A 24,630-nucleotide genomic window follows, 5' to 3' on the forward strand; every position below is an offset into this window, starting at 1 on the left:
GTGACTTCTACACTGGTCACATTCAGTTTTGCCCAGCTATTCTCAGCTTCTTTCCTAGGACCATGTGGAATCTGAACCAATTCTTGTTTTCATCCTAGCTTTTCCATTCCACTTCAATGGCAGAATTGAATTGGCTACAGTTCTACTTGAGTTGAACTGTTACAGTGTCTGAATGTTCCAAGAACATCATCCCACAGATCAGTTTTTTTCTTATAGGATCAATGTCCAGCTTCAGACGGGTTAGCAGAACACCCAAAAATATCAAACAGAAATCAACTTCCAGATCTGAACCTCCATCTCTCTGAGAATGGTATGTGCAATCAGTCAAAGAGCAGATCTGAGAAACTCCAGCACTTTCACTTAGTATGAAGTCTTCATGCTGCATTTGTTTTAACGGTTTAAATGTCTTTACTGAGAAAGAAATGTGAAATAAGATCCTCTGCCCCTTTTTTTTTTCCTCTCACCCCACTATTCCACGTAAGACCAAGCCTCAGGAGTTGACAGTGGCATGGACAATATTTCACATCTTCATTACCAACCAGGAGGACAGGATAGAGCTTCTAAGCACAGCAAATCTCCATGGTATACAGTATAAGAAAAGCACAGCTGCTGGGCAAATAAATACTGGGGGAAAAACGCAGAAAACTGCACACTGAAGTGCTCCATAGACACTATAGCAACTTAGATCAATTTGCAGGAAATTAACAAGAGATTTAACTCTACATTTCATTTTACATAAAAATAAACAAATTTCAAGTATATTAAGGCAACTGGGAGTCAATTTTTTTCCCTGTATAATGAAGTCTAGCAAGACAAATAGCAAAAAGTTCTCTCAGAAAGTAAAGAACAAATACAGCATGATTTGCTGAATAAGAACTTAAAATCATCTCAATATAAATTTTAGAAAACCCCACACTCTGCTGACGTATTCTAGTACATAGTTTATTATATCATTCAAAATACAGAAATTGTAACTATATATACATTTACTTTCCTGCTACAGATGACACGCAAAGAAATCCATACTTATTTCAGTGCTACATTTTTTCTAGTAAGCAATCAAAAATCTGACCCTTGAAGTGAAAGGACAAAAAAGCAACTGAGAGAAATCCATCAGGTTGCATAGAGGATAAGTGAGTTTGGTGCATCTGTCCCACAAGACTCATTAAAACACAATTCCAACAGAAACACATTACACTCCAAGTGCAGATGATTCTACTAGCGAGCAGTTCATGTAGCATGAAGCCTAGCCATTAGCAAAGGAATTGAATTGATTCAAAGAAATCAAACTCAACAGCATGATACTGTTAAGCCAGCATTCCCTTAATACAACATCAGGGTAGTGTTGGGGATAGCTCCTCCATAAACACTCCACCGAAACAAGGATTTTGCGAGCTTTTATACACTTTAACATCTCAAGCCCCTCCTTGACAGTTAATCATTTCATTGTTACAAGGTATCAACATTAATCTTTAGTTAAAGATAATCTAGACTTCTTTTACTTAAACAATTTTGAAATAGTTTCATATTTTATTGTTACAGGACCTCAACAGCAATTTCTAGTGAAAGATAACTTAAACTTTTACTTAAACAATCTTTGATTGATTTAGCTGTCTAGAGTGTATTTTCATATCTTATTGCTACAGGATTCATCATCCATCTTTGTTTAAAGATTAGACCTAGACTACTTTCACTTAAACAATTTTCTATTGATTTAACTCTCTAGAGTGTAACAGTCTCTGAAACTAATTCAAACTACAGTTGCATAGGTTGTTGACCTTCCTAATTTTTACTCTTTATTCTTTAGCAGCCTTTAGGTAAAGGCTTCAAAGTTACAAAGTTTAAGCAGTAAGGGCAAACTACGACATTCTTAAGATTCTTGTAACTGGGACCATCATGATCAGCCCTTTTTAGAATGTTCCATCCACTGTGCTGATAAAATTGGGAAAAAAAAAAAAAAGATCCACAGCAGTCTCATAGCCCTATATATACTTAATCAAAAAAATCCACATCTCATGTTGCCAGAACAAAGCACACATCGGCAAAGAGGAGCTCCAGAAGCTCTCATCAGAATAGATGTCTCTTACTCTACACCCTCCCAATGACATAAGATTTTCCTGTGGATGGATGGTACAACAAAAAAATTGGGATGGCTTGGCACTCACTGGTCTTCTGGTAGACCAGAATGAAAAAAAATGTTTTAGTCCTGCTAGAAGAAATAATTAAAGGTGCTGTAAAAGACAGTATATTAAGAGTTCTGAATCACTCCAATTGAACTCTGCAGTTAACAACAATTCTCTGCATGGGATATATCATCTCTCATCCACACAAAGATGTACACCAGACTGGCATGTGAAAAGCAAGTCACGTACACCTGTATTTATACATGTCATATATAAACAGACATACACACACACATATATATAGTCTATTCACCAGGCATGGCATGTAAAATGCAATCCAGAATCTGCAAATTTCAGTGGCCTCATTTATCATGGAGGAATATAAAAGACATAAGGCAAGAGAGTAGTACATTATTTATATTGTGCAACTGCTGGATATATTTCAGAAACGCAAGCAAAGCAAGTGTAATTCAAATTACAACAAGGTTTTTTTTTCTTGCCAATATAAAAGATAAGTGACTGTGCTTGTCCACTTATGGTAAAATGCCCTTTAAATGCCATGCTAATTTTATTTCCTGTACCTAGTCACTGCACCTGAAACTTTTTTTGGTCTCTTTGAAGTAATAAATGCATTAGAATAGAATGAAAGTTCAAACTAGCCTCTTGTTATATAAATACAGATAGTAGCACTGTTTTGAATCCTTAGGTACTCCCATTAGAAAAAAATAATTTACATTGAATCATATAAAAAAACCTTTGAAATATATTTCAAGTAAGAGTTAGTAGCAATAGACTTTATGAAGGTTACCTCACATTTAATTTTAATTTTCACACCCTCTTGGCAAATCTTTATCTTAATACTTGTTTTTCATGCAGCATGTTTGCTTGAGGATGATTAAAAAACCCCCAAACTTTCAGACAAAGGTCTGAATCATTTTTGAGCTAACTGAGGCTACAAAGATACCTGATGTTGTTCCATGTCAAATCTGTCTGGACAATTTTTCTTCTGGCAGCTCTAGAACTGCCACACAATAGAAAAACTTGTTGGAGAATTTTTTGGAATCAGGGAAATTCACCTGTACGTCATCAATGGAGACTTAAAGCCAGCAGGCTTGCTCAGGAGTATGCATGCTGGCCCTGATTTTGGCAAACAAACTGGTAACAACCAGCATCACCACCTACTTTGCCTGCTATATAGGCTGAAATCTGTGCTGGATCTAAAGGTACCGGTTATTGTAAGATCTTTCTGAATCACCAGTATCAGCAATACATCACACATTGTAGATAAGAATTAAGCAATTCCTGGATATACAGTAGGACAAAGGGAAATAATTTTCCTTGTCATAAAAGCTGAGACTGGTAATTGCACACATGTACAGGTCTGTTGTTTAACTTACCTGAAAAAGATGTTAAAATCTCAAAACTGAAAGTAGCCACAAAATTACAAATCCCTTCCTCATACCTTGTGGAAAGTATTACAGAAATGTGGTTGATAGAAAGAGGACATGAGAAAGATGCTATAGCTCTGGTCCCACGGTAAGGAAAAACTATTAGAAGGTCACTATATCTGTGAAACTGTGTACGTGACAGAAGAATAGAATAAAGTGGATGGGAAAGCAGAACAAATAGCAAACAAGTAACCATAAGAATGTGAAAGAAACAGCATTTGCGCAAATATAACTTAGGTAATCAGAAGCCAATGATGAGCTAGCGCTTGTAATACGTATGAGGCTAATTATTAACCTTTATAAGCACAGAGCCTGCAGCAATAAAGTTGGATAAGTCATGATCAGCTCTGTGGTCGTGTATTCTTTTCCCGTCGTCTACAACAATACCTGAAACCTGTCAACTTCCTTCCCCGGTCCTTGTGACACCTCTGCTGAGCAAAAGACAGCAGTGCAGAAGGTACAACAGCGAAGCAGCAGTGAACGGTAATGTAAAACAGACAACTTTGCCTTCCTTTCCTCTTATAAGGGACATAAAGTTAGATCCTTTTCTCCCACCCAATATCCGTCACATCTGGAAGAACATAACTATCTACCCCTGGTTTTAATATTCTTTATATTGTCCAGAAATCTCAGAAGTTACTGAATTCAAGAGTACTAATGGATAGATGGCCAGGCTTCATTTCCTAATAAAATTACAGAAAATTTCCAGGAACTGATTTGATTATAGCATTTCATCACTTTCACAAGAAGAAAGTATTAAATGTTAGAGCTCTTGAATCTAGTAAAGGAAGACATGATTTGAAAAAAAACCAAACCCAAACAAAACAACCAGGGAAAAAGAATTATTCCAGAGTGCTGTGCATTTGCTTTCTCAGGATCATTCAGTCTAATGAGCTTTAGTGTTCCAAAGAAGGTTCACTGGAAAAATTTAACAACCAGGCTGAAGACTTTTTATGGTCTTAAATGCTTTATAAAAACATAAGGATCTCCATTTCCATCATTCATCTGCTTTACTAACAATAAAAAGCTACACTCAAAAAACAAGCCAAAATTATTACAAAATAGTACCTAGGCTGTAGGCCTGTCTAGGACAGTACATCTGTAATTCTGCTTGCCTAAGATCACAGTCCAGACTCTGGGCACTCTGGACTATGTAATGATAGTCTTCATTTATATAATTATCTACTATTCTCTCTCCTCAGAATTCCTCCCTTTTTCCTTCTCTATTTCTGATTTGTTGCTCTTTGTTTTTTTCCTGTAGATGAACTAATATAAGTGGTACATGCATATAGCACTCTGGTACCCAGCAAAATGAAAAAAAAATTATCTGTTCAAAATGGAAAGTGTAAATAATGCTACCTGAGCAAACAAAGAAAGTTGTGATTTTATTTTTGAAACCAAAACCAAATCAAGCTATGAATTTCAATGTTTTAATAAACTACCAGAGCTAAGAATAGTATTTTACAGGGAAATGATAAAACCTCAGGAGCACAAAGTAACTACTCAGTGCCTAGGGCTAGAAGAAACAGAGCACTTGCTTATGAAATTTCACTCATTTTCCACTGTTGCCTTTGATATTAGCATTTAGCCGAATCAGGAGAGGCAAGTAGGTATGCTCAGACGGATCACTGATGGATCACTCAGATGGATCACTGATCTCATGAAGTATGGAAATTCTCATTTTGGGATTCTTGCACTAAAAAAAGGTAGGTATTTATTGCAAAGGTATCCAATATCCATTTCCTGGGTATACAGTAGGACAAATGGAAATCACCCTCCTCATCATAAAAGGTGAGACAGGTAATAGCATACAATGTACAGGTCTGGTTTTGAGAAAAAGCATTAAATCCAATTAGTGTACACAGTTATTCTTTCTTAGTCACAAGAAAGCTGCTTATTGTTCTGACTCAAGTCAGCATGAGATTTTGTTTATATTACTCAACCATTTCATTATTGCTAACTTACCTGTTATATAACAAGAATGCCTGTTATATAAACATAGCATTCAAGAGATTACATAACTCAAAAAGCAAACCAGTGCAAGGAGACCACTTATAAGCACAGCAGCCTTAATGATTTCTAATGTAATGAAAAGTAATTGAGGACTGAAAAGACCTCCCTTTGCAGGATTCTTTCCATTAGAAAACTGTGGTCATACTGAAACCATCTTATAGTAACAATCTCTCAAGAAATTGCTATACTTTCATTTAAATGAAATGAAACACTGTTATTCTAATAAAAAAATGAAGTTTCTCCAAGAAGATAACAGTGCTTCAGATGTATGCACAAAATTACCTCTTCTCTTAAAACTTGTCCTAACAGCTATTTCAAAGAAAAATGAAGCTGTCTATATAAGTACCTTCCTTATTATATACAAATATAAATGTAAAGGAAAACTTTGTATATTTTTCATAGAAACTACATAGAGATATTAAATGCCAGTTCTTTTAATTTATCTGCAAGTACATATTCAGTCATTTTTGTATCATCATCACTCTTGACTTTGACTTATTAGAAAGAAAAATACTGACAACAACATTAATTTTTTTATCTACGAGCTACTATTTTCAAGATTAATCTTGTCTAATATCACTATATTAGCATGCAAGAGACGCACAGGCATATTCCTGATGCATTTGTACAGAAGCTATCAAATTCTGCAGCAGGAATATATTTATGGTTCAGTGAAAACCATCTATCTGTGTTGGTATAGCTGTAGCTCTGTATCTTCTGCTAGTGTTGGCATTTAACAGGTGCTGAGAGCCCAGTAAAATACTCTGTAAACAGCTAACAGCCACTTAATGACCACGCTCATACCAGTGCTTTATCTTTCTTGTGCACATCTCAGAAGACCAGTGAGTACAAGCACTGTACATCAGTACAGCTGCCATCAGTTTTATTTAGGCATGGGTATGAATGCCCACAACTCTGACCTTCATGGTTATGCACAGAAAATATCAGTAATTGTTTCCAGAAAATACCAGGTTACCATCAAACAAGGTAAGTCTCATCAGTCACTGTGCCCTACAAAAGTCTTTTTCTGCTCACATCTAGTGCAGAAAATAGTCCAGAACTAGTGCAAATATTCCACCTGCGACCTCTAGAAAGCTCTCTTTAGTCTCCTTCTTCCCAGCAGAATACTCAACCTAACAGTTTCTAATCATTCTGAAGAGAAGTTTATTCATTCTCCAGCGTTCCCTGGGTATGATCTCTATATTAAAAATAAATATTCACTTAACACTTGACCACAACACTCTACTAAAGACAATGCAACAGAAAATCTGCCAATTGATGTTATAATTTAAAGAGAAGTTTCAATACTTTATATTCGAAAACTGAACATTTTTTCATTCACTGTATTCTGCCCTATAGCACTACTTTAACACACATTCCTCTACATTTTCTTTAATTTCTGCTCCTGCCCACATCTGCTGGGAACAAACAGCAAGAAAACTGTTGCTCTACTTCACACGTGTGGCTGTACGTAGTTATCACTGCACATCCTCCAGTCTGGACTGTGATTTTTGACATTATGCCTGTATGTGTTGGTCCTTTTTATTTTATTTATGCATTTGTTTGTTTGTTTATCACTGTGGATTTCGTTGCTCTTAGTTTCAGCATTTACAGACTAGGAGAAGAGGGGTTTAGAAGCATGTCTCTGATTACACTGGTACCACCTCTTCTACCTCAGATGTGCTTTTCATTCTCTTACTGTTTAATCCTTGGAACAAATTCTCACTGACAGAACACACTTTGGATCATCCATGGGACTGTTCCCAGACTTCATTTCCCAAATATCATTTTCAGTCTCAGTGCCTTGCATGTTATAGAACTAACTACCCTATACTAGTTTAAAGTTTGTTTTCTCTAGGCATTCCCAGAAATATCAGACATGCTTCTCTTCTGCCAGCTTTCACTCCTGTGCCTACAGTCACTCTTCCTCACTTAAAGTTTATAGGATTTGAGCTGGAGCATAGCATTCAAATTAACACTACAAAGCATATATGGAACATTCAACAACAGCAAAACAAATCAAATTAATTACACAGCAGAGAACATTAATTACACTACTATGATTTATTTGTAAATTCCTATTTGCTAGTCAGACAATTTATTCCTATTAAAACCAATAATATTTCCTATAGGATTTGATTAATTCCTATATCCTTCATCTTCCAGACTGCAAAAATGCGTTATTGTCCATATTTCTTGTCCACTGAGACTCAGTAATATTCTATTTCCAGCTTAAAAGTCTATTACAGGACATTTTAGCTCGGGCCACACAGAACAATTTCATTATTTCTAGAGAAAACCAGCACACTTGACAGTCTCATGTGATACAGCCAGGAATGCTCAGAAAGCTTAGCTGCCTGAAGAAGTGATCAAGTTTTATATGACACATTATAAGATCTCAAATTAAAGCATCCTTTTAGCTCTATACTGACCCACAGCACATTGAACTTGGTGTGAATTTACAACTCTGGCAAACTTCAGTGGAAGCTGCAAGTGTTTATAATTTCTCACAAAACAGACCATTCCTGTAGCAAGGGAGGAAAATTTAGCTGTTGATGCTATAAGCTTGTGACAGTCATGAAAATCGTGGTACCATGGGGAAAAAAAAGTAGTATTTTGCAAGATGAAAAAAAAAAGTGAATATTTAATAACTTACCCCTTCTGCCTTCTCTTCTGTGTTAGCCAGCATTTCCTGGAGGGCCCGTACTGACAGAGACTGCTCCAGCACAAAGGTGCAGATGGACAAATCAGGTGGAACATTCTAGGTGATAAAAACCCATGAGATCACATTAGTAACAGATTTGCTGAATAGCAATTTCCAATGCCTCTATTTTCCCTCACTTTCCATGAATCTGAAAGTTCTGCTATATCTTTGAGGCTATGAAAGCCAGCCACATACTGGGCTGCAACAGCTAAGTCTTAGCCAGCAAACAAAGGGAAGCAACTCTTCCCCTGGCTCAACATTTGTAAGCTGACACCTGGGGTACATGGTCCTCTGTCACTGAAAGAAAGAAATGCTCAATAAAAGAAGAAACCAGTGAATTTCATCAGGTTCAGCAGAGATCACCAGGATTGGCAGGGCTGGTGCACTCACCCTGTGTGCCTGCAGGGAGCTGGGCTTGATCAAGCCTAGATGGAGGAGAGATATCTTACAAATCTAGTGGTGGTTACAGGGAAGATGGAAGCAGACTCTTCTTGGAGGGGTTCCTTGAAAGGAATAGGAGCAGCAATACAAGTCATACAAAAAAAAATTACAGGAGAAAATTAGGAGTAGAAGAACTGCCAAGCAAAGCAGCGAAATGTCTGCTTGGACATTAGCATACGGAACATGTGCCTCAGGCATTATGCTCAGACTGTAAGGGAAACCAAATTCAGTCTTTAGGCTACTGGTCGTAGCCAGACCTCATCCTTGTGATGAAGGTCAAGATGAATTTTCATAGCAGAAACATTCGACACAGAGTATGAAGGCCAGGCCAGCAGTTTCTCAGCCTTGCAGGGCAGTATGCTTCACAATAGTCTGCTCTAACCAGGATAAAACTAAAGAGTCTTTTAAAAATGAATATTTAATTTGTCATGATTGAAAAAAATATCATGGAGTTATTGAAAAGATAATTTTCCAGACTATCATAAAAATTCATATAAAACTGAAAGAGGTTTGTAATAGCAATGTCTAAGTTACAAAGTAGCAAAGTAAAATCAGATTTTATGTGGGGATCTTTTCTTCTGTTAATAGAATATGCAACTCCTACATACCTTTACTTGCCTCCAGAAATTCTTTCATATGTCGTCTCTTTTTCTTTTCCAGTTAGTTGCATATTGTAGTTTAGTAATACTTTTATTCACTATTGGAAATCAGTTTTTTATACCATGAATGCTTTTCCTACTGAAGATGTAAAATCGTACATTTACTCAAACTGTGCACAATGTGAAGAGACCTCTTCCAAAGCCAAATTGCAAAAGGTAGTTGGAAAACCATTTCTTTCCCACTTTTTTTTCAAAAGTTAGTTTATTCATACCCTTAACAGCTTATTAAATTGCTGTTCATTCCTACTAAGTACAGTAATTTAGGGGTTTTTTAACACATAACAAATCTTTCATTATCTTCCACTACTTATATTTCAATAAAATTAATGCAAAATTAATTTTGCAGGAAGGAGAGAACTCAAAGACTGCGGGTTGCAAGGTGTTGCTTCTATTCAGTAAATGTGAGGACAATCTTCCATTCTAGACAGTCTCACAGAAACAAACTACCTAACAGTCCAGCTCACCCTCAGTTCTTCCCAGTGAAGACTGAATGACTGACAAACAAGAGTATGAACAAAACAGGAAAAGATGCTCTGTACACTGTGCTCAGAAATGAGTCAAGGCTACACTTCCTGTATCTAGTTATAAGCAAACAACTATAAGCAAACAAAGTCTCCATAACAATATTCCCACTGTCATTCATTATTGTTACTTAAGCAGGATTTTTGCTGGCAGAATGTCTCACACATATGATTTTGGACCTACCATTTTTTTTACTACTGAACCTCCCCTATAGGTTATACACTTTCAAATACAGAAAATCTCACATCATTTCACACATTGATCAAGCTAACATAGCAAGGACACCCCTTCATCCATTTCATTCTCCCTTATGTTCAAGACAGGCAGGAGCACTTTCTTCCTTCCCCATTTAAACTGAGCTATGAAGTCCCAATGAACATTTTTCAGCTATTCTCATAGGGGAGTAAGGCACACTTTTTGCTGCCAGAGAGTAATAAAGGAGAACTGTATGATACCATTTTGCTTTAATTAAGTGGAAGAGGTACTGTCTTCTTACAGTCTAGCAAAGTGTTAGAGCCAGTTTCCTTTTCATGAGACAAAAGAGAGAGCACATTATCCCACCTCATCTCTGTTGCACGTATGCCTAGACACCTGGTGGCCCCAAGAGAGCACTGTGTTTCCCCTAAGAGCTGAAGAAAGACGCAGCTACTGATGCCTGCAGTAAGCATGTGAATTGGACCTTCCTCTCTGGCAGTTCCTCACCCAGATCTGCTCTACTGAAGATAAAAAGGGGAAGGTTGCATCAATCACAGCATGTACAACAATCAGAGCATGGACAAATGCGGGAGAGATGCACAGCTGCCAATATATTTAGCTCAGTTACAGCTCTGCTCACCCCTATACACTCCATTTCAATGCTGATGCTTTTAAAGCTCTGGATTTAAAAGATGAGGCTTCAGGCTGGCATACAGACACAAACTGAAAGTTCCTATTTTGAATAGCCCTCTCCATAAAACAATAATTCCAGCTTATTTTTAAACCCTCATTTAAACATACCAAACATTATTCACAGTGCATTTCCCATCTCTTCAAAGCATAAAAATGAGGAAGGAAAGAGTCTTTGCCAGACCTCTGATTGTCTACCTTATTTCTCATATTATCTCAGATAGAGACAGAGGACGGAATACAAAAAATAAAGGTATTCTGTGTTATACTGGCAGTCTAACATTCCCTGTCGAAAGGTATCTTCACACAAATTACACAGTAGATTTTAGTACCCAGTCTGGAAAGTAATTGCTTATTCTAGGGTCCATAAGGAAAATCTGTAGCAACCAGTTGTCAATATCAGATTCTTAAGGACAGGTGAAATGTGCAGGCAGGTTTTTTAGTAATTGCTTTGCTAGACTATGAGCACACTATTAAATAATAAATAAATTTAAAGAAAATATTTTGCTACATGTCCAACAACCAGCCACCAGTGCACTTTTAATAAATACCAAAACTACCAGGAAATTTTCAACAGTTTAATGATAACAATACACCTCTGTTTTGAGAATAGAACGCAATCTATAACTCCAAAAACTGCTCAGTGCTCAAAAGCAGATTACTTAACAGATATAAGTAACCATATTGGCAATCTTCAGTCTTCTTTTCCACCAGTTTTCATTGTATTTAGTTTTGCTGCAGTAACTTTCTAAACAAAGGCATAGAAAATTAGTTCATATTTCAAAAAGGTTTTTTTCTTTTGTTTTGTGACAGAGTATATAAGGAGGTCCTTGGACAGCACAGGGAATCTTTATCGCTTCAAAAAATTGGTGGAAAATTCTGATAAGCAATGACAGTATTCAAAACAATTTATTTTCATTTTATTTTTCACACATTTGCAAAATCAATTATATTTTAATGGATTTTAACATAAAATACACCCAGTGACTTAAAAAAGTAAAATTTAGTAATTCCTGTATATCTCAGAGTTTCAAGCATTAATGATTTTGGCTGCCACTTCTTGTTCTTCTACTCAGACATAATTACTAATATGCAAGTAGCTTGATTTAAAAAAAAGTTATTACACAAATAAACTAGAAATTCTATATTAAATTTTAAAAGGCGATTCATTTCTGCTAGGAGAAGAACAAAACATAAATATTACCTTTTTCTATTGTTCTGTTGTTGGTAACAGTCCAATCAACAAAATTAGACAAGTTTAAATAACATAACAGTCATCTTTATTTTTAAAGCATATCTATTACTGAATTGCTGGATTATTTAGAAAATTGGTGAATTCTTTATTTCTTCCCATCATTTTAAACTACATTTATTGTGTACACCAGTTTTCTGTAGTAATATTTGCATAGTAAATTATGCTTTACTCTGTGGGAGGCAGATTCGCAAATTAGATAATCATACCCTTTATTAAAAAGGTGTTTTGAGTAAAGCTTTTGAAACACCATTTAAAAATATCCCTAGCTGTATTCCAACCCACACTGAATCATGGATACTGAATGTATTCATTACACTCTATTTCAGTTTTTAGTGAATTACTATTTCCAAGCATACCACACTCCAGTGAAAGCAAGAGGCTGAGATGCAAAACTCAGTCCCACTGTCATTACTCTGATGGTCACACAGTGCTAACAAGCCACAGTAATGTGTGACCTGCTCATGTAATATGTTGCATGTAATCTTGTGAATGTAAACTGAACTTCTGCCTCTCATAAATATTAATACAAGACTGAAGAATAATAAATTACATCAGCAAACAGAATTCTGTCTCTAAGAATAAGCAGCTTTACCTCGGCTTAATTTTTCTTCCTAGTTATTTGCAAGCTTCTTAGTTATTTTCCTAGGCTCAGGGGTGTGGGTTTATTTCTCTTCTAACCAGATTCCCAATGAAATGGACTTGCAGGTATTTAATTTCTAGCTGTATACTAAATATTCACATAGCAATGCCTAAAAAATCACCTAATTAAGTAGCCTGATTTACAAAGCATCTATCATTTGCATCATTGTCAAAAAATCAGATGTGGGTGTTCATAACTTTTCTTTAAAACTAGCTCATTTACTAAATGCCTAACTTTGAGAATCCAAGGAGGACAGCTCAGAAAATTAATTTTAGTACAGAATTTAAGCAAAACATCTGTAGTTCTATTTGTGGGAGTAGCCTGAAAGAAACTGAACCCACCAGATATTTTCAAGTTACATTTAAATTTATAGATCTCCATCGTTCTGGTCATCCTTTCTACTTAAATGAGATTCTGTCCAGTGACAGTGATAGAACACACTCAATATTACCAAGTAAAAAGATCCATTTCTAGGACTGTATATAGAAGGAACAGCTTTCCATGTTTTCACGGTTGTCATCAAAACAAGGGGCCCAGTACAGAAATATATGGGTCTGACGACCAGTCCCATCAGCCAAATAGGACAAACTACAATCATCAAATCCCAAAGTGGAAAAGACAGAGAATTAATTATGAGGCTTACAGTTTCAGCTCTATGGAAAGGATGGTGTCAAGTAACACTGTCCTCTCTGTAGCACTCCTCCAACAACAGTGTCAAGCTCTCATGTGTTCACCATCAGCAGACTGTGAAGGCCGCCTGGCCACCTCCTAAAAAAGTTTGCTATCAGTTGCTTATGACTATTTCAGTCTGAAATTATCACTTTCTGTATGAGGCTTTTATAGGACATTCTGTCCAAAACAGTTGTTTCCCTCAAAAGAAGAGAAGTTCTCAACATTCAAAACTTTTTAGGTTACTATATCTAAAAACTGTAATGGCCCCATGTTTTAGGATAAGCAGTTTGACAAGAGAGTGGCTCTTTGTCACAAATATGCTTTTCACTTTCTCTAGGAAAAACTTTGACAATCTGGTCAAGTTCTGCTTCCTGAAATATGTTGTTTTTCACACAGTGAAAAGTTTCTTGTTAACAACTGAAAGCTCTAAAGAGTCCTTTTTCACAGGACAACTGTTAAGGGGATAAAACTTAAAAATTCATGGGAATACCAGGAGGATAAAATGAGAATAGGGTCCACAGGAAAAAAAAAAAAGTAGAAGGAAAAAGGAGACAAACAACTGGAAAAACAGCTAGTGGTGGAACTGAGGTTAGACCCAAACACATTTCAATCATTCATTTTCAAATCCTAGAACACAAGACAGCTCCATGTCCTCAGTGGTTCTCTTGAATCATGTGTTAGTTGCCTATGCCTCCACCTGCTGATCTCCTTGTTAATCTGACCTAAAGAATCAATTGTTTTAATTTTTAAAAAAATATTCTCTTGTGGTCACACATAAAAAGTTTCCCCATCTTGTCCAGATTTCCAAGTGAGGAACTCTCTCACAAATGAAGTGTTAGATTTGATAAACCCATCAGTGAAAAAAATCTTAATACACTGAGCATACTGCTGATATATGAAACACTCATCTACAGTATTTTTTGTCCGATTACAAGGAGTTACTAGTTTTTATCTCCGTAAGAGTTTACACAACAGTAAAGACCAAAATCCTTCCCTACTCATTTTCACATAGTGAATGTCATGTGCTGGTCACCATGGAACAGAGCTCATTGGCAAAGAAAATTGTGTATGCCTGAAACTTAGGCTGCACAAACTTGAAGATATAACAACATTCAGAAGGAAACTGCTTCTTGGGGTTTTTTTCCTCTTACAGTCTCATTTAAAGATCCATAAGAAACCTATTTCTATTTAGACTGATGTTACTTAAGTACAATTATAGTATTTTCCTTTATGCTGAAAACAGTGTCAAAGTTTCATCTTACAATTTTTCAGCTTTTGATCCTTGGAAATAGCTTTGATCCTGAGAGCTGACTCAGGTCTTGAGGCCATTATTAACAGACCAGACTGTTTTAATTGCTTGGAAGTTGTGATTCCCAGTACAGTGTTTTCTTTCTTTAAGGGTCTCAGAGATTCCACCTCTAAAATGGATAAGTAAAGAGGTTTTTTTCTCTTATCCTCCATCTCTCCCCTCTAGTCTCCTTTCTAACTACACATAAGTCCAACATATCTACATTACTGAGAGCTGTTTCCTTTTTATCTGTTCTCTGAAAATTTAAAACTCTTAGCAACAGATGAAAGTGATATTGTGTAAGGAGCCATATAACTACTTACAGCATCACCAGATAAACTCAGTCAATCAACTCAATATATGTTTGCAATATATGTTGCTGTAGCCAGAAGCTCAGCTGAACATTAGCTAATAATGTGCCACCCTAATGTAGTGTAAATGTGTTAATTTTTAAGGTAATTAGGAAAATCCCATGCTCATTAGTAAAATAAAAAAACTTATAGGATCAACAGTGCTACAGAGGTTCTGGGCACACATTCAAATTAAGAAAACATGATTTGTTTAACTTCATATTGATCCTGCAAACTCTATTGTATTATGCTAATCTTACGTGTATTATCCAAAACTTTAACTTTCTCTTTTATTCTTAGAGATTATGTTGTATTTGCAGCTGGTGCAACAAATGGGTGGGTACTGTTGCTTTAGAACCTGGAAAGAATCAGCTATCCTTTGATTCTTGCAGCATCAGAAAGATGACCTATTCTGCCCCTTTTTGAAAAGCATAGCACACCCCCAAGAGGAAAATCTTCCTGATATCTGACCAGATTTAATATAACCCATGCACATTACAACAATCATATTTCAAAGTAGGAATTCTATAACCTTTAAGGATCAAACTAATAGGGTAAATGTGCACATATTTTGTGGCTGTAATAACTGACATGGCCTGACCTGTGTCAGTGGAAGTCTTACCTCTGCATAATAATCAATAGATCCTTATTCGCTGAGATTCTCTTACTGTTAAATTTATCCCATAGATGAAATCTTCACAGTAGAATTATAGAATGTAAAAATGACATCCAAATAAACATAATTACTAACTTCCAGAATACTAACTCTTATAAGTAATTCATCGACTTTGAACAAGAAACAATACGTCTAAGAGAAGCAAAACCTGCTTCTTTATCTCATAAACTACCAATTATAAAACATAATGGACATCAAATTTTAACTTTTTAGGATTTTGTTTTAAGTCAATTACATTTTCCATTTTATGTTGCTGAAATCAGTGTTCAGCCTGATTCAGGAAAATCAGTGCCTGTCAAATACTGCTGGAATGGGGGACTGGACATTTATGCTGAGTCACCTCTGATTTGTCCTTAAACAAAGGAAAGGAGATGCATGATCAGCTCTCTCCTGGCAACAGAGTTTAAAAGTAGCAAAGCATGCATAACTATGAAAGTCCTTTGTGGCAAGATGCAACAATGCACTTAGGTACTTGCAGTACTAAATTGCATAGTAACAGTCAATATTTTCTTTACACATATGTAAAGTAAATCAGTTTTTATAGCTAAAATGAATAATACATACCTCTCTTTTGAGTCACTACTCATCTATGTGCTTAATTCAATTTACAAAATTATTCAAAACAAATTAAAAGCAACCACCCACAGAATTGTCAATCTATCCCACCACCTTAACAGAAGCTAAACATGCTTTATTGAAATTTACGTGTGCCAGTCCCTACTGGCTGGCAAAAAAATAATATATTATAAGGCCACTTTATGAAGATTAATATTACACCATATCACAATTCTTTCATTCATTTTGTCCTGCTTGTTGTACGTCTTTTAAAGGTAGTAAGTCCATTCTGACTCAGGTTGGATGTTATGATCCCCAAATTATTTTGCACTCCAGGATGTTTGATCTGATTTACTTGATTTAAAATTATAATTAAATCAAAAAATACATTATCTTAAAAGGTACATACATTTACCTCTGTAATGTAAAGCAAATCAATTAGAATGGCATATTGAAAGTTGTTCAGTCAAAAAATGTATTTTTAATAATAAAACGGTTGTAGTCTTAGAGAAACTCTAGCAAATATTTGGGTCAGGGACAGAAAGGTTTTAAGAGTCCTAAGAGCAAGAACTATCTGCCAAGTAATTTTCCAAGGATTTAAGGACCTGTACTGTCAGAGTTCCACTGCTGATAAAAAGTGCAATAATACTTCCAAGCATAAATCTCTACTTAAAAAAAACTTTACCATATATACTCAGAAATTGTGGTTTATCTTTAAACATGTAAAATACATAAAGCCTCTGCTTGCCTGTGCATGGCACTGCATTTGAATATCCACTGCATGATGTAAAAAATAAACACTTACTTGACTATGCACCTCTATTAACTACAAAGTCAAAAAGAATAATTAGAAGAGTAATTAGTGATTATTTTTTCAGCTTCTTAAAGATTCAAATAATTCCTGTTTTGGTCTAAGGTGATGAAATATTGTTACTAACCTGTTAAGAAACAACCAACTCCTGCTTTAAAGGACTCTCTGCTCATCATTCAGTAACACAATTAAAAAAAAAGCTGCCACAAAATACTGTCTAGACAGAAATACCCACATGCATTTCCCACCTATCTCAGAAGTGAATAAAGCAAGAGGAAATAAAGCAAGAGGCTTAAAAATTCAGAGATGGTAAAGACAGTCTCAAGGACTCTGAAAACTCTCTAGACTCTTACTCTTTTCCTGTTACTCTTGAATAGATGTTCAAGGAGGGAGTATAACAATAAGTTCACAGATATTACTCCTACATGAGAATATCACATTCATTTAGATCATTCACCAACCTGGAGTTTCTTCCTCTGCCACAGTCAAGTTCTTCCTTTCTAAAATTTCACATTCTGACATCACATAAGATGATAACTACACACCTTTGCAGAGACCTATTACGCACAACCACATATTATTTTCTATACGGCTTTAATTTTATTTTACCAATATCTCAACTTCCACCTAACGAAGCAAAGATATTCCACTCCTCTACTAAGATGCATGTCTGTGCTGGGGATTTAACACAGCTTTTCAAATGTCTTTGATACTGGTTTATTTTCTAAAAAACAATCAATGAAAAAAATCTACACACTTTTAAGTTTTTCTTATTAATCTTATTAACTCTTTCTAATTAATTCTCCTAAGGAATTCACATTCTCTACAGAAATAAAACAATTCTAGTAAGAATTATGCAGACAGTTAAGCGTATGTGAAAACCAAAGCTCCAATGGAAACTATAGATACAGATAACCTCCATAATAAACTAGCCAGAAACATGCACAAGGAGAAGGAATTCTTTTGCCATTTTAACAAAGACTTTTATAGTCATTAATCTGTACACATTCTTGCAACTGTATCAGCCCAAAGAAGCTGAATTAATTGTTAGTGTACTGCTGAGTAAATCAAATATCAAATATGGCACTCAAAGCTCATAAAGCTTTATTCTTACAACAGCTAATCACACTAGGCATGTTTCTTATTTAAAAATAAAACCTCATTGCAATTGGACTTCATTTCTATAGACCTTTTGTATTGGCTAATACTTACTCGACTTACAGATACTAAAGAGAAAAATTCTGTGTTACTGGACTTTCCGATTTATTGAATAATGGATACTTAAATGGTTTCTTGGCAAGTCTGTTCATATTTCATATTGCATTGAGAAGAATATTGGTTTGCTTTCTGGGACCTCTGTCCAATATCATGAAAGTCTTGTGCTAGTCCTGTTTCTTTTTCTCTCATGGAACTCAAAATGCTGCAGACATTTGCCATTGTCCTTCATACAGAAATAACTTGTTCCTTTTACTGATCAATAACCACCTCAGCCATTTCAAGCATCCTAAACTATCTAAACTAATTCATCCTATATTATCTAAAGCCACTAGAACAGTGGGTGTTGATTTTGATTCACATTTCCCACAATTATTACCTTATCACCAGCTGTAAAAAGTGTACTGTTCAATTATAACTGGTCAGTACTCAGAGAAACACCAAGAGAACCTGAAATTCATAACTCCCTGTTACCATTAAAAGACATTTAGATGTGGGATAGAAGTAAAGTTTGCAGGATTGTTAGGGGAAGACTGTATCAGTGTTTTAAAATCAGCCCAGTGACATTCGTTGTCTGTTCTTTTTTAATAGCATGTAAAAATTCAGTTCTCATGAAAAGGCAACATTTTTCTGGATGGTATCTTTGTAAACATGCCAAGACAAGAGTACAAATACCTGGAAGATGGAACGAGCTTTCTATTCCTAAACATATTCTTTAATCCAGGAGGGAAGAAAAAGAGACCTTCTAAGGAGTTAAAGCTCAGAAACATCAATTAGCATTATTCACAGGGACTCATTATATTTACAAGAATATCACTTTGTAAAATAAAAGAAAAACTATCCCACACTCCATTAAGCAGAACATGAGCTTCAACTCCTTCCAGCTCACACAGCTTCCCAATTAGCAGGTTACAGGCAGGGCAAAAGCAGACTGCACAGAGTCACTGTTCTACAAGAGCCTTGCACTGAGGCTCTTGCACGGAGAACCATAAAACTCCTCTTGGCTTGTAAATGGTATTTGAACAGGCCAAGCCAAAAATGACAGATAAGGAGGACATCTTAAGCTGCTAATCATACTGTGGGAAACCAGAGTATTGTTCTCATCCTCCAGATATTAAAGACATTTTGGTTCATGCAAGAAAAACAGACTAGAGATGTCACTGTTGTTCATGTATCAACTGCAAGTCCATCACTCTTATCTACAGGTTTTCAAACAAACATCAAACTTCCAGCAATTATTCAAAGATAAACTCGCAGGAAAAGCAGCCTGAACTCTGACCTTCTGCATTTATGCATACTCTTTAAGAGCATAATCACTTTTTTTACAGTCTGGTCTCTGATTTTTTAATGTAAAATAACTCAACTCTTCCTTTTTTTGTGAAACTGGAAGTTCTTCTTGTATTCGTATTCAGTAACCCATCAGTCAGCATTAGGAAAGTTACTCAAACAACTTGCATTTGGGTTTCAAACACAGGGACAAAAAGCATAAATCTTCAGCCTCCAAACTACTTCCACTTGCCCAACTTCCCTCTTCCAATCCAGACTATTTATAAACTAACACCTTCAATTTAATGTTGCAAATACTCCTGTTATGATAGTAAGTTACAGCATGCCCTTGGTTGTTACAAAAGCACAAATCTTCCACCTTTTTCTTGGGGAAGTAACCAGGAAGAAAAGCCTAAAATATTGAAAATCACCACCTAAAAGGCCTAAGTTTCAAAAAGTCTTAAGAAATAAACAACAACAAGTGTCTAATACTCTTTTTTTTAGTTCTGTTTCAGACGTGATCGACATTATATACCTCAAACAAACACAGATTCACTCGTTATTAGGCCACATTTCTTTGTCCTAATTTCTGAGCCCATTGGGCTAGGATTATTCACAGGAGTCTGCTGAGCCAGATTTAGTCCAACAGTCCTCAAAAATACTGAATACAAAGTAATAATACCATGATTTATGTGCTAAGCAGGGCTACGAGGCTAATGTGAAACTGCTATTTTAGATAAATGCTCATTTAAAGGGCTTAAAATAACATATTTTCATGTGTCCTTAGCTTTGAACACAGATTTATGAATCTGTTTTTTTCAGGTTTTCAGATGTGCAGCTACCTATCGGTCTAATTACAATTTGAACAACTGCTTTGTAACTACTCTGCATTTGCTAATGAAGTACAGTCTACCATAAACCCATCAGAGAAAATATTTGAAATGCTGAGCTCTAGGGGACTTGGCAGAATATGCCACTGCCTAACCTTGTGATGCTCAATTTCCCAGGGTAAGGTAGCAAGCCTGAAGCTGCCGGGGTTGTGTTTGCACTGAACAGATAGCAGTTGTAACTTTCATCAGTCATGAATGTACAGCAAGAACTCCCACCTCAAAATATTATGTCTTTGCTCTATGAATCGCTTTAATTATCTTTCAAGGACTTTCTTATGGTATTGTAGCACATTTGGGGAAGGCAAATAATCTGTTTGCAGTCCTTAACACCTAGTCCCAAGATTATTAAAGAGTCCCAAGACTTGTATACTAAATGGGGAAAAAGACAAACCCAACCATCAAAACCCATCCACTATGCATTTGGGTAAGGGCATTGCTTTGAAAAGAATGTTCAAAATGCACGTAGACAAACCCATCATGCAATGATGGCAACTCTATAATAGGAACAGTAGTAAAAAAATTAGGACTCGGAAGCTAAATCACAGCAAACTGGCAGGTTTTTAGAAGCCCCTAGAAAACTCACCAAACCAATACAGAATTGTACACCACATATCTGAGCTTCTTCAGTCACAGTGTTTGTATCACAGCCATATCCCAGACCAGATTTTCCAGCACAATATCTGGTTCTTTTTACCTTTTAACCTTTAAATAATGAGAGGCCTAAACAGTTACTGGGATATATAAAGGAAAATGGATGTAATGGGATTTTTCAGGTTTTCTTCATTTATTTTAGACCAGAAGTGAAATTCCTACATCTGTTCCACTACAAAAACAAACAAACAAACAAAAAAACAAAAACAAAAAAACCAAACACACACACACAAACAAACAAGGGAAAAAACCAGCAGCTACTATCATAGGCAGTTTTGTAAACATTTAGGGTTTGTTTGGTTGGGGTTTTTTAACATACATTTAGATAATGAAGAAAGTTGCAAACTACATATTTGACCAGAGAAATTACAAGTCATGTTTTTTTTGTTAAATTACATAAATTATACAGCTTTGAGTTAAGTTTCTTGAATGGATAGCCTATGTCACTAACAGTATGAAACCCATCATTAATATTAAAAAGAAAATGCATGTTTCAAAATTTGTCTTGCATTGGTTAGTTGATAACAGACATAATGCATGCATAGATATCATATGTACTATTATTTTATTCAGTGCCATCACTTGGAGTACTATCATCAAGCAAATCTACTACAAAACTGGTTTGATTTTCTCTTTCAGCTTTTGTTGCTACGTTTCCAGATTACCTGTCATGAACTCTACTAGCAGATTTAGGAATTCAGAACTTTCCTCTGGAGGCTTTTCCCAGGTGCTTTACCGATGACAGCCTTAAATATTTCTAAAATATTATAAAACATTTTGACAAAAAACTCCCAAGTACTCAATACATTAAAAGTCTTCTGATAAAACCACATGGGTTCCAAATAACTAGTATTAAGCATGCAGAGTTATCCCCAATAACAGAGAACTGGTCCATAGCAATTTCATACTTTTAAAAATATTAAATAAGTGAGTGTGATTGAAAAAGAAACTCTTTCCTCTTCATGAAGGTAGATTTTGAAGACAGGAAGACCTTTTAATTCTTTTTGGTAAAGAAATTAGTAATTAATGCCTTATTATGGTAAAACTCAATGTATATCTCTGGTAATACAAGATTTGACAAAAAAATATTTCTGTAAGATCAGAAATACTCCATTCCTGTGTGAATTTAAAATTCCAAATATCAGCTTCACAGGAGCTACTATGGGGACAATGAGAATAGTAAGGTATCATAGATTGGATAAATTATAATTACACTATTTAGTCTGTGATGGTTTGCTTGATATCACACAATTGTTTCCTTTTTAAAAAGTACCTGAGTTACAGGTGACAGTACAAATATGCTAAATTTTATTGTTATGCCTAGTAACAATGCCCACAGTTTTCAACTCATATATCTGTTATTGCCTTACACTCATGGAGATCTGACACAGTGTCTTTCATAGTCTGAATAATTCATATTCATTTTAAATTATTCACTTTCCATCCCAAGAAATAATTCTGCTGGTTTCTGGGACTAAGTACAAGGATCACAACCAGGTCTAATGAATATAGCTACACATCTACATTTAGTCTCAACATTTATACAATATTTAAAAGAAGTAAAAATTGAATTGGATATACATAAAGATAATATTTACAATTATGTAAATTATATGTTGCTTAAAACTACATACAAATGTTGTAAAACACACTGTTCTTATTTAATTGCTTCTACAGAGCATTTTCATGGGAAAGAATGACTTACTGAACAAAATCCTGTCTGATCAACACCTATGAAGACTTCATCTACCTATGTCTAAATTATGTATGTAAAGTAGGGCAAGTAATATGTAAGTATGCATATATTTGATAGCAACTCTATATTTAAATTATTAAAATCAGTGATCTTAGTAAAAGTCTGCTAAATGGAGTACTCTGAACATTAGATTACGTAAGATTAAGTGCCATCTTTGTCATTAAAGGGGAATATTCATTTTGGCAACATGACACAAAAGCAATTAAAATGGGCTTGGAGGTGTAGCTACAAAGCCTTGCCCAAGCTCTGACAGACTTTTTTGACCTTTTTAGATTCATAAAATGGAAACACAAGTACAGAAATGAACCACAGCAACTATCAAAGAAAGTCCAAGCAAACAACCACCTTACTATATGGTAAATTCACAGAATGATACAATGTAAACACAAGCCAACAACACTGATATGATTTCTCAGTGTGAATGGAATTTTAAAAAACTCAGTATTTCATTGTGTCAGTAACTGCTCAAAAGCCATCTACTTTCATCCACACATTTATGGACACCATGTGCTTTTTTTATATATTTGGTTTTACACAATCAAAAACTGTGCACAGCACAGGTACTGTTTCTCAGCTGTCAGAAAGAGTTTCAGACTCAGTCTCCCTGGAGACAGATTATTGGCCTTGACCACTGAGAATATACTCAAGTGTTTGCTCTAAAAGACAAAAAAAGAAGGCAACTCCTGCCTTCAGATCTTAAACTCTGGAAGACAAATGAAGAAAAGTTTTTCTTCGAGAGGCAGTGAGAGCACAGGAGTTCAGGCCAGTGTCCCACCATTCAGGATGATACCCTTCTCCAGACGCACCCATACAGAATTTGACTGCTGGCATGGAAACTGCTTGCATAAATACTAGCAGATCACACTTTCACGTAGCCTTGTCTGTGCCAGATGTTCAACCTTCCCTAGTCTCCCTTCTCACATTCCCCTCTTCACTTCGAGCACAGCCACCTGTCCAGCTCCTGCCGATTCATCTACTTGAAAACAGACCAATCAAAGGGCAAAGAAAAAAAAATAAAAAAATTGGTATTTGTCAGCACAAGAAACAGCAGGTAGGTCTTATTATCAGACTTTATTTTCTATCCTGTTACACAACAGTAGCATCTGGAGACCCACAAAGAACAGAACATCACCAACATATGCTGGGTGATGGAGTCAACAGTACCAGCCAACTGGCCTACACTAGTCCAGCACCAAATCTGAAGAATCCCTCTGCCCTGCCACAGGAGTAGTGACTCTTCAGAAGCAAAAATGGAAAGTAAGTTATCAAAGTCTTACTTTCATGTGAAGTCTCTTCTCACTTTACAAATAGAATTACGAAAGGTATTTTTTTTGGACTCTGCTTTCAGCACTGTTAACTGATACATAAAAATTTCAAACCAGAGCATCAGACAATGCACTGCCTTCTTGAAAAAGTTGAAGGGAAAAAAAAATAACTTGGGAAGCTTTTCAGATCTTAAAAAACTCTCACTATATTACACATCCCTCTCTAAAGTCCAAATTATGGAAACCTCAAGAGGGGAAAAAAACCCCAAAACATAGATTTTATCACTCCTTTTAAATTATGTAAAGCAGTTTTTCTATACCTCAGAGCATCATGAAACTAAAGCATGTGAGTTTACCACTTGCCATAAAAAACAGAAAAAGAAACCAAAACCTTGTGTAATTTAAAGAGTACCTGAACTTTCAGCATTCTGCTGTGCAGTAGTTCACAAGGAATCAACACCACATTTGTGACTAGCCCAGAGCTGAGTATTTTTCATTCTGCACCATGGACAGGAATAGTTTTCAGGAGCTGTTAAAACAACATC

The 24,630-nt window shown here is 35.6% G+C and overlaps 1 protein-coding gene across 4 annotated transcripts in view; it reads right to left on the reverse strand.

Moving 5' to 3' along the window:
- Positions 1-24,630, reverse strand: part of RYR2 (ryanodine receptor 2) — a 394,356-nt gene that overhangs the window by 268,751 nt on the left and 100,975 nt on the right. For all 4 annotated transcript variants that reach the window (XM_064648733.1, XM_064648734.1, XM_064648732.1 and 1 more), the window contains one exon: positions 8,241-8,345. In XM_064648733.1, coding sequence (XP_064504803.1) covers positions 8,241-8,345 — 105 coding nt within the window. The remainder of the gene's footprint in view (positions 1-8,240; positions 8,346-24,630) is intronic.

Source organism: Pseudopipra pipra, chromosome 3 (genome assembly GCF_036250125.1).
Source record: "Pseudopipra pipra isolate bDixPip1 chromosome 3, bDixPip1.hap1, whole genome shotgun sequence".
Lineage (NCBI taxonomy): Eukaryota > Metazoa > Chordata > Aves > Passeriformes > Pipridae > Pseudopipra > Pseudopipra pipra.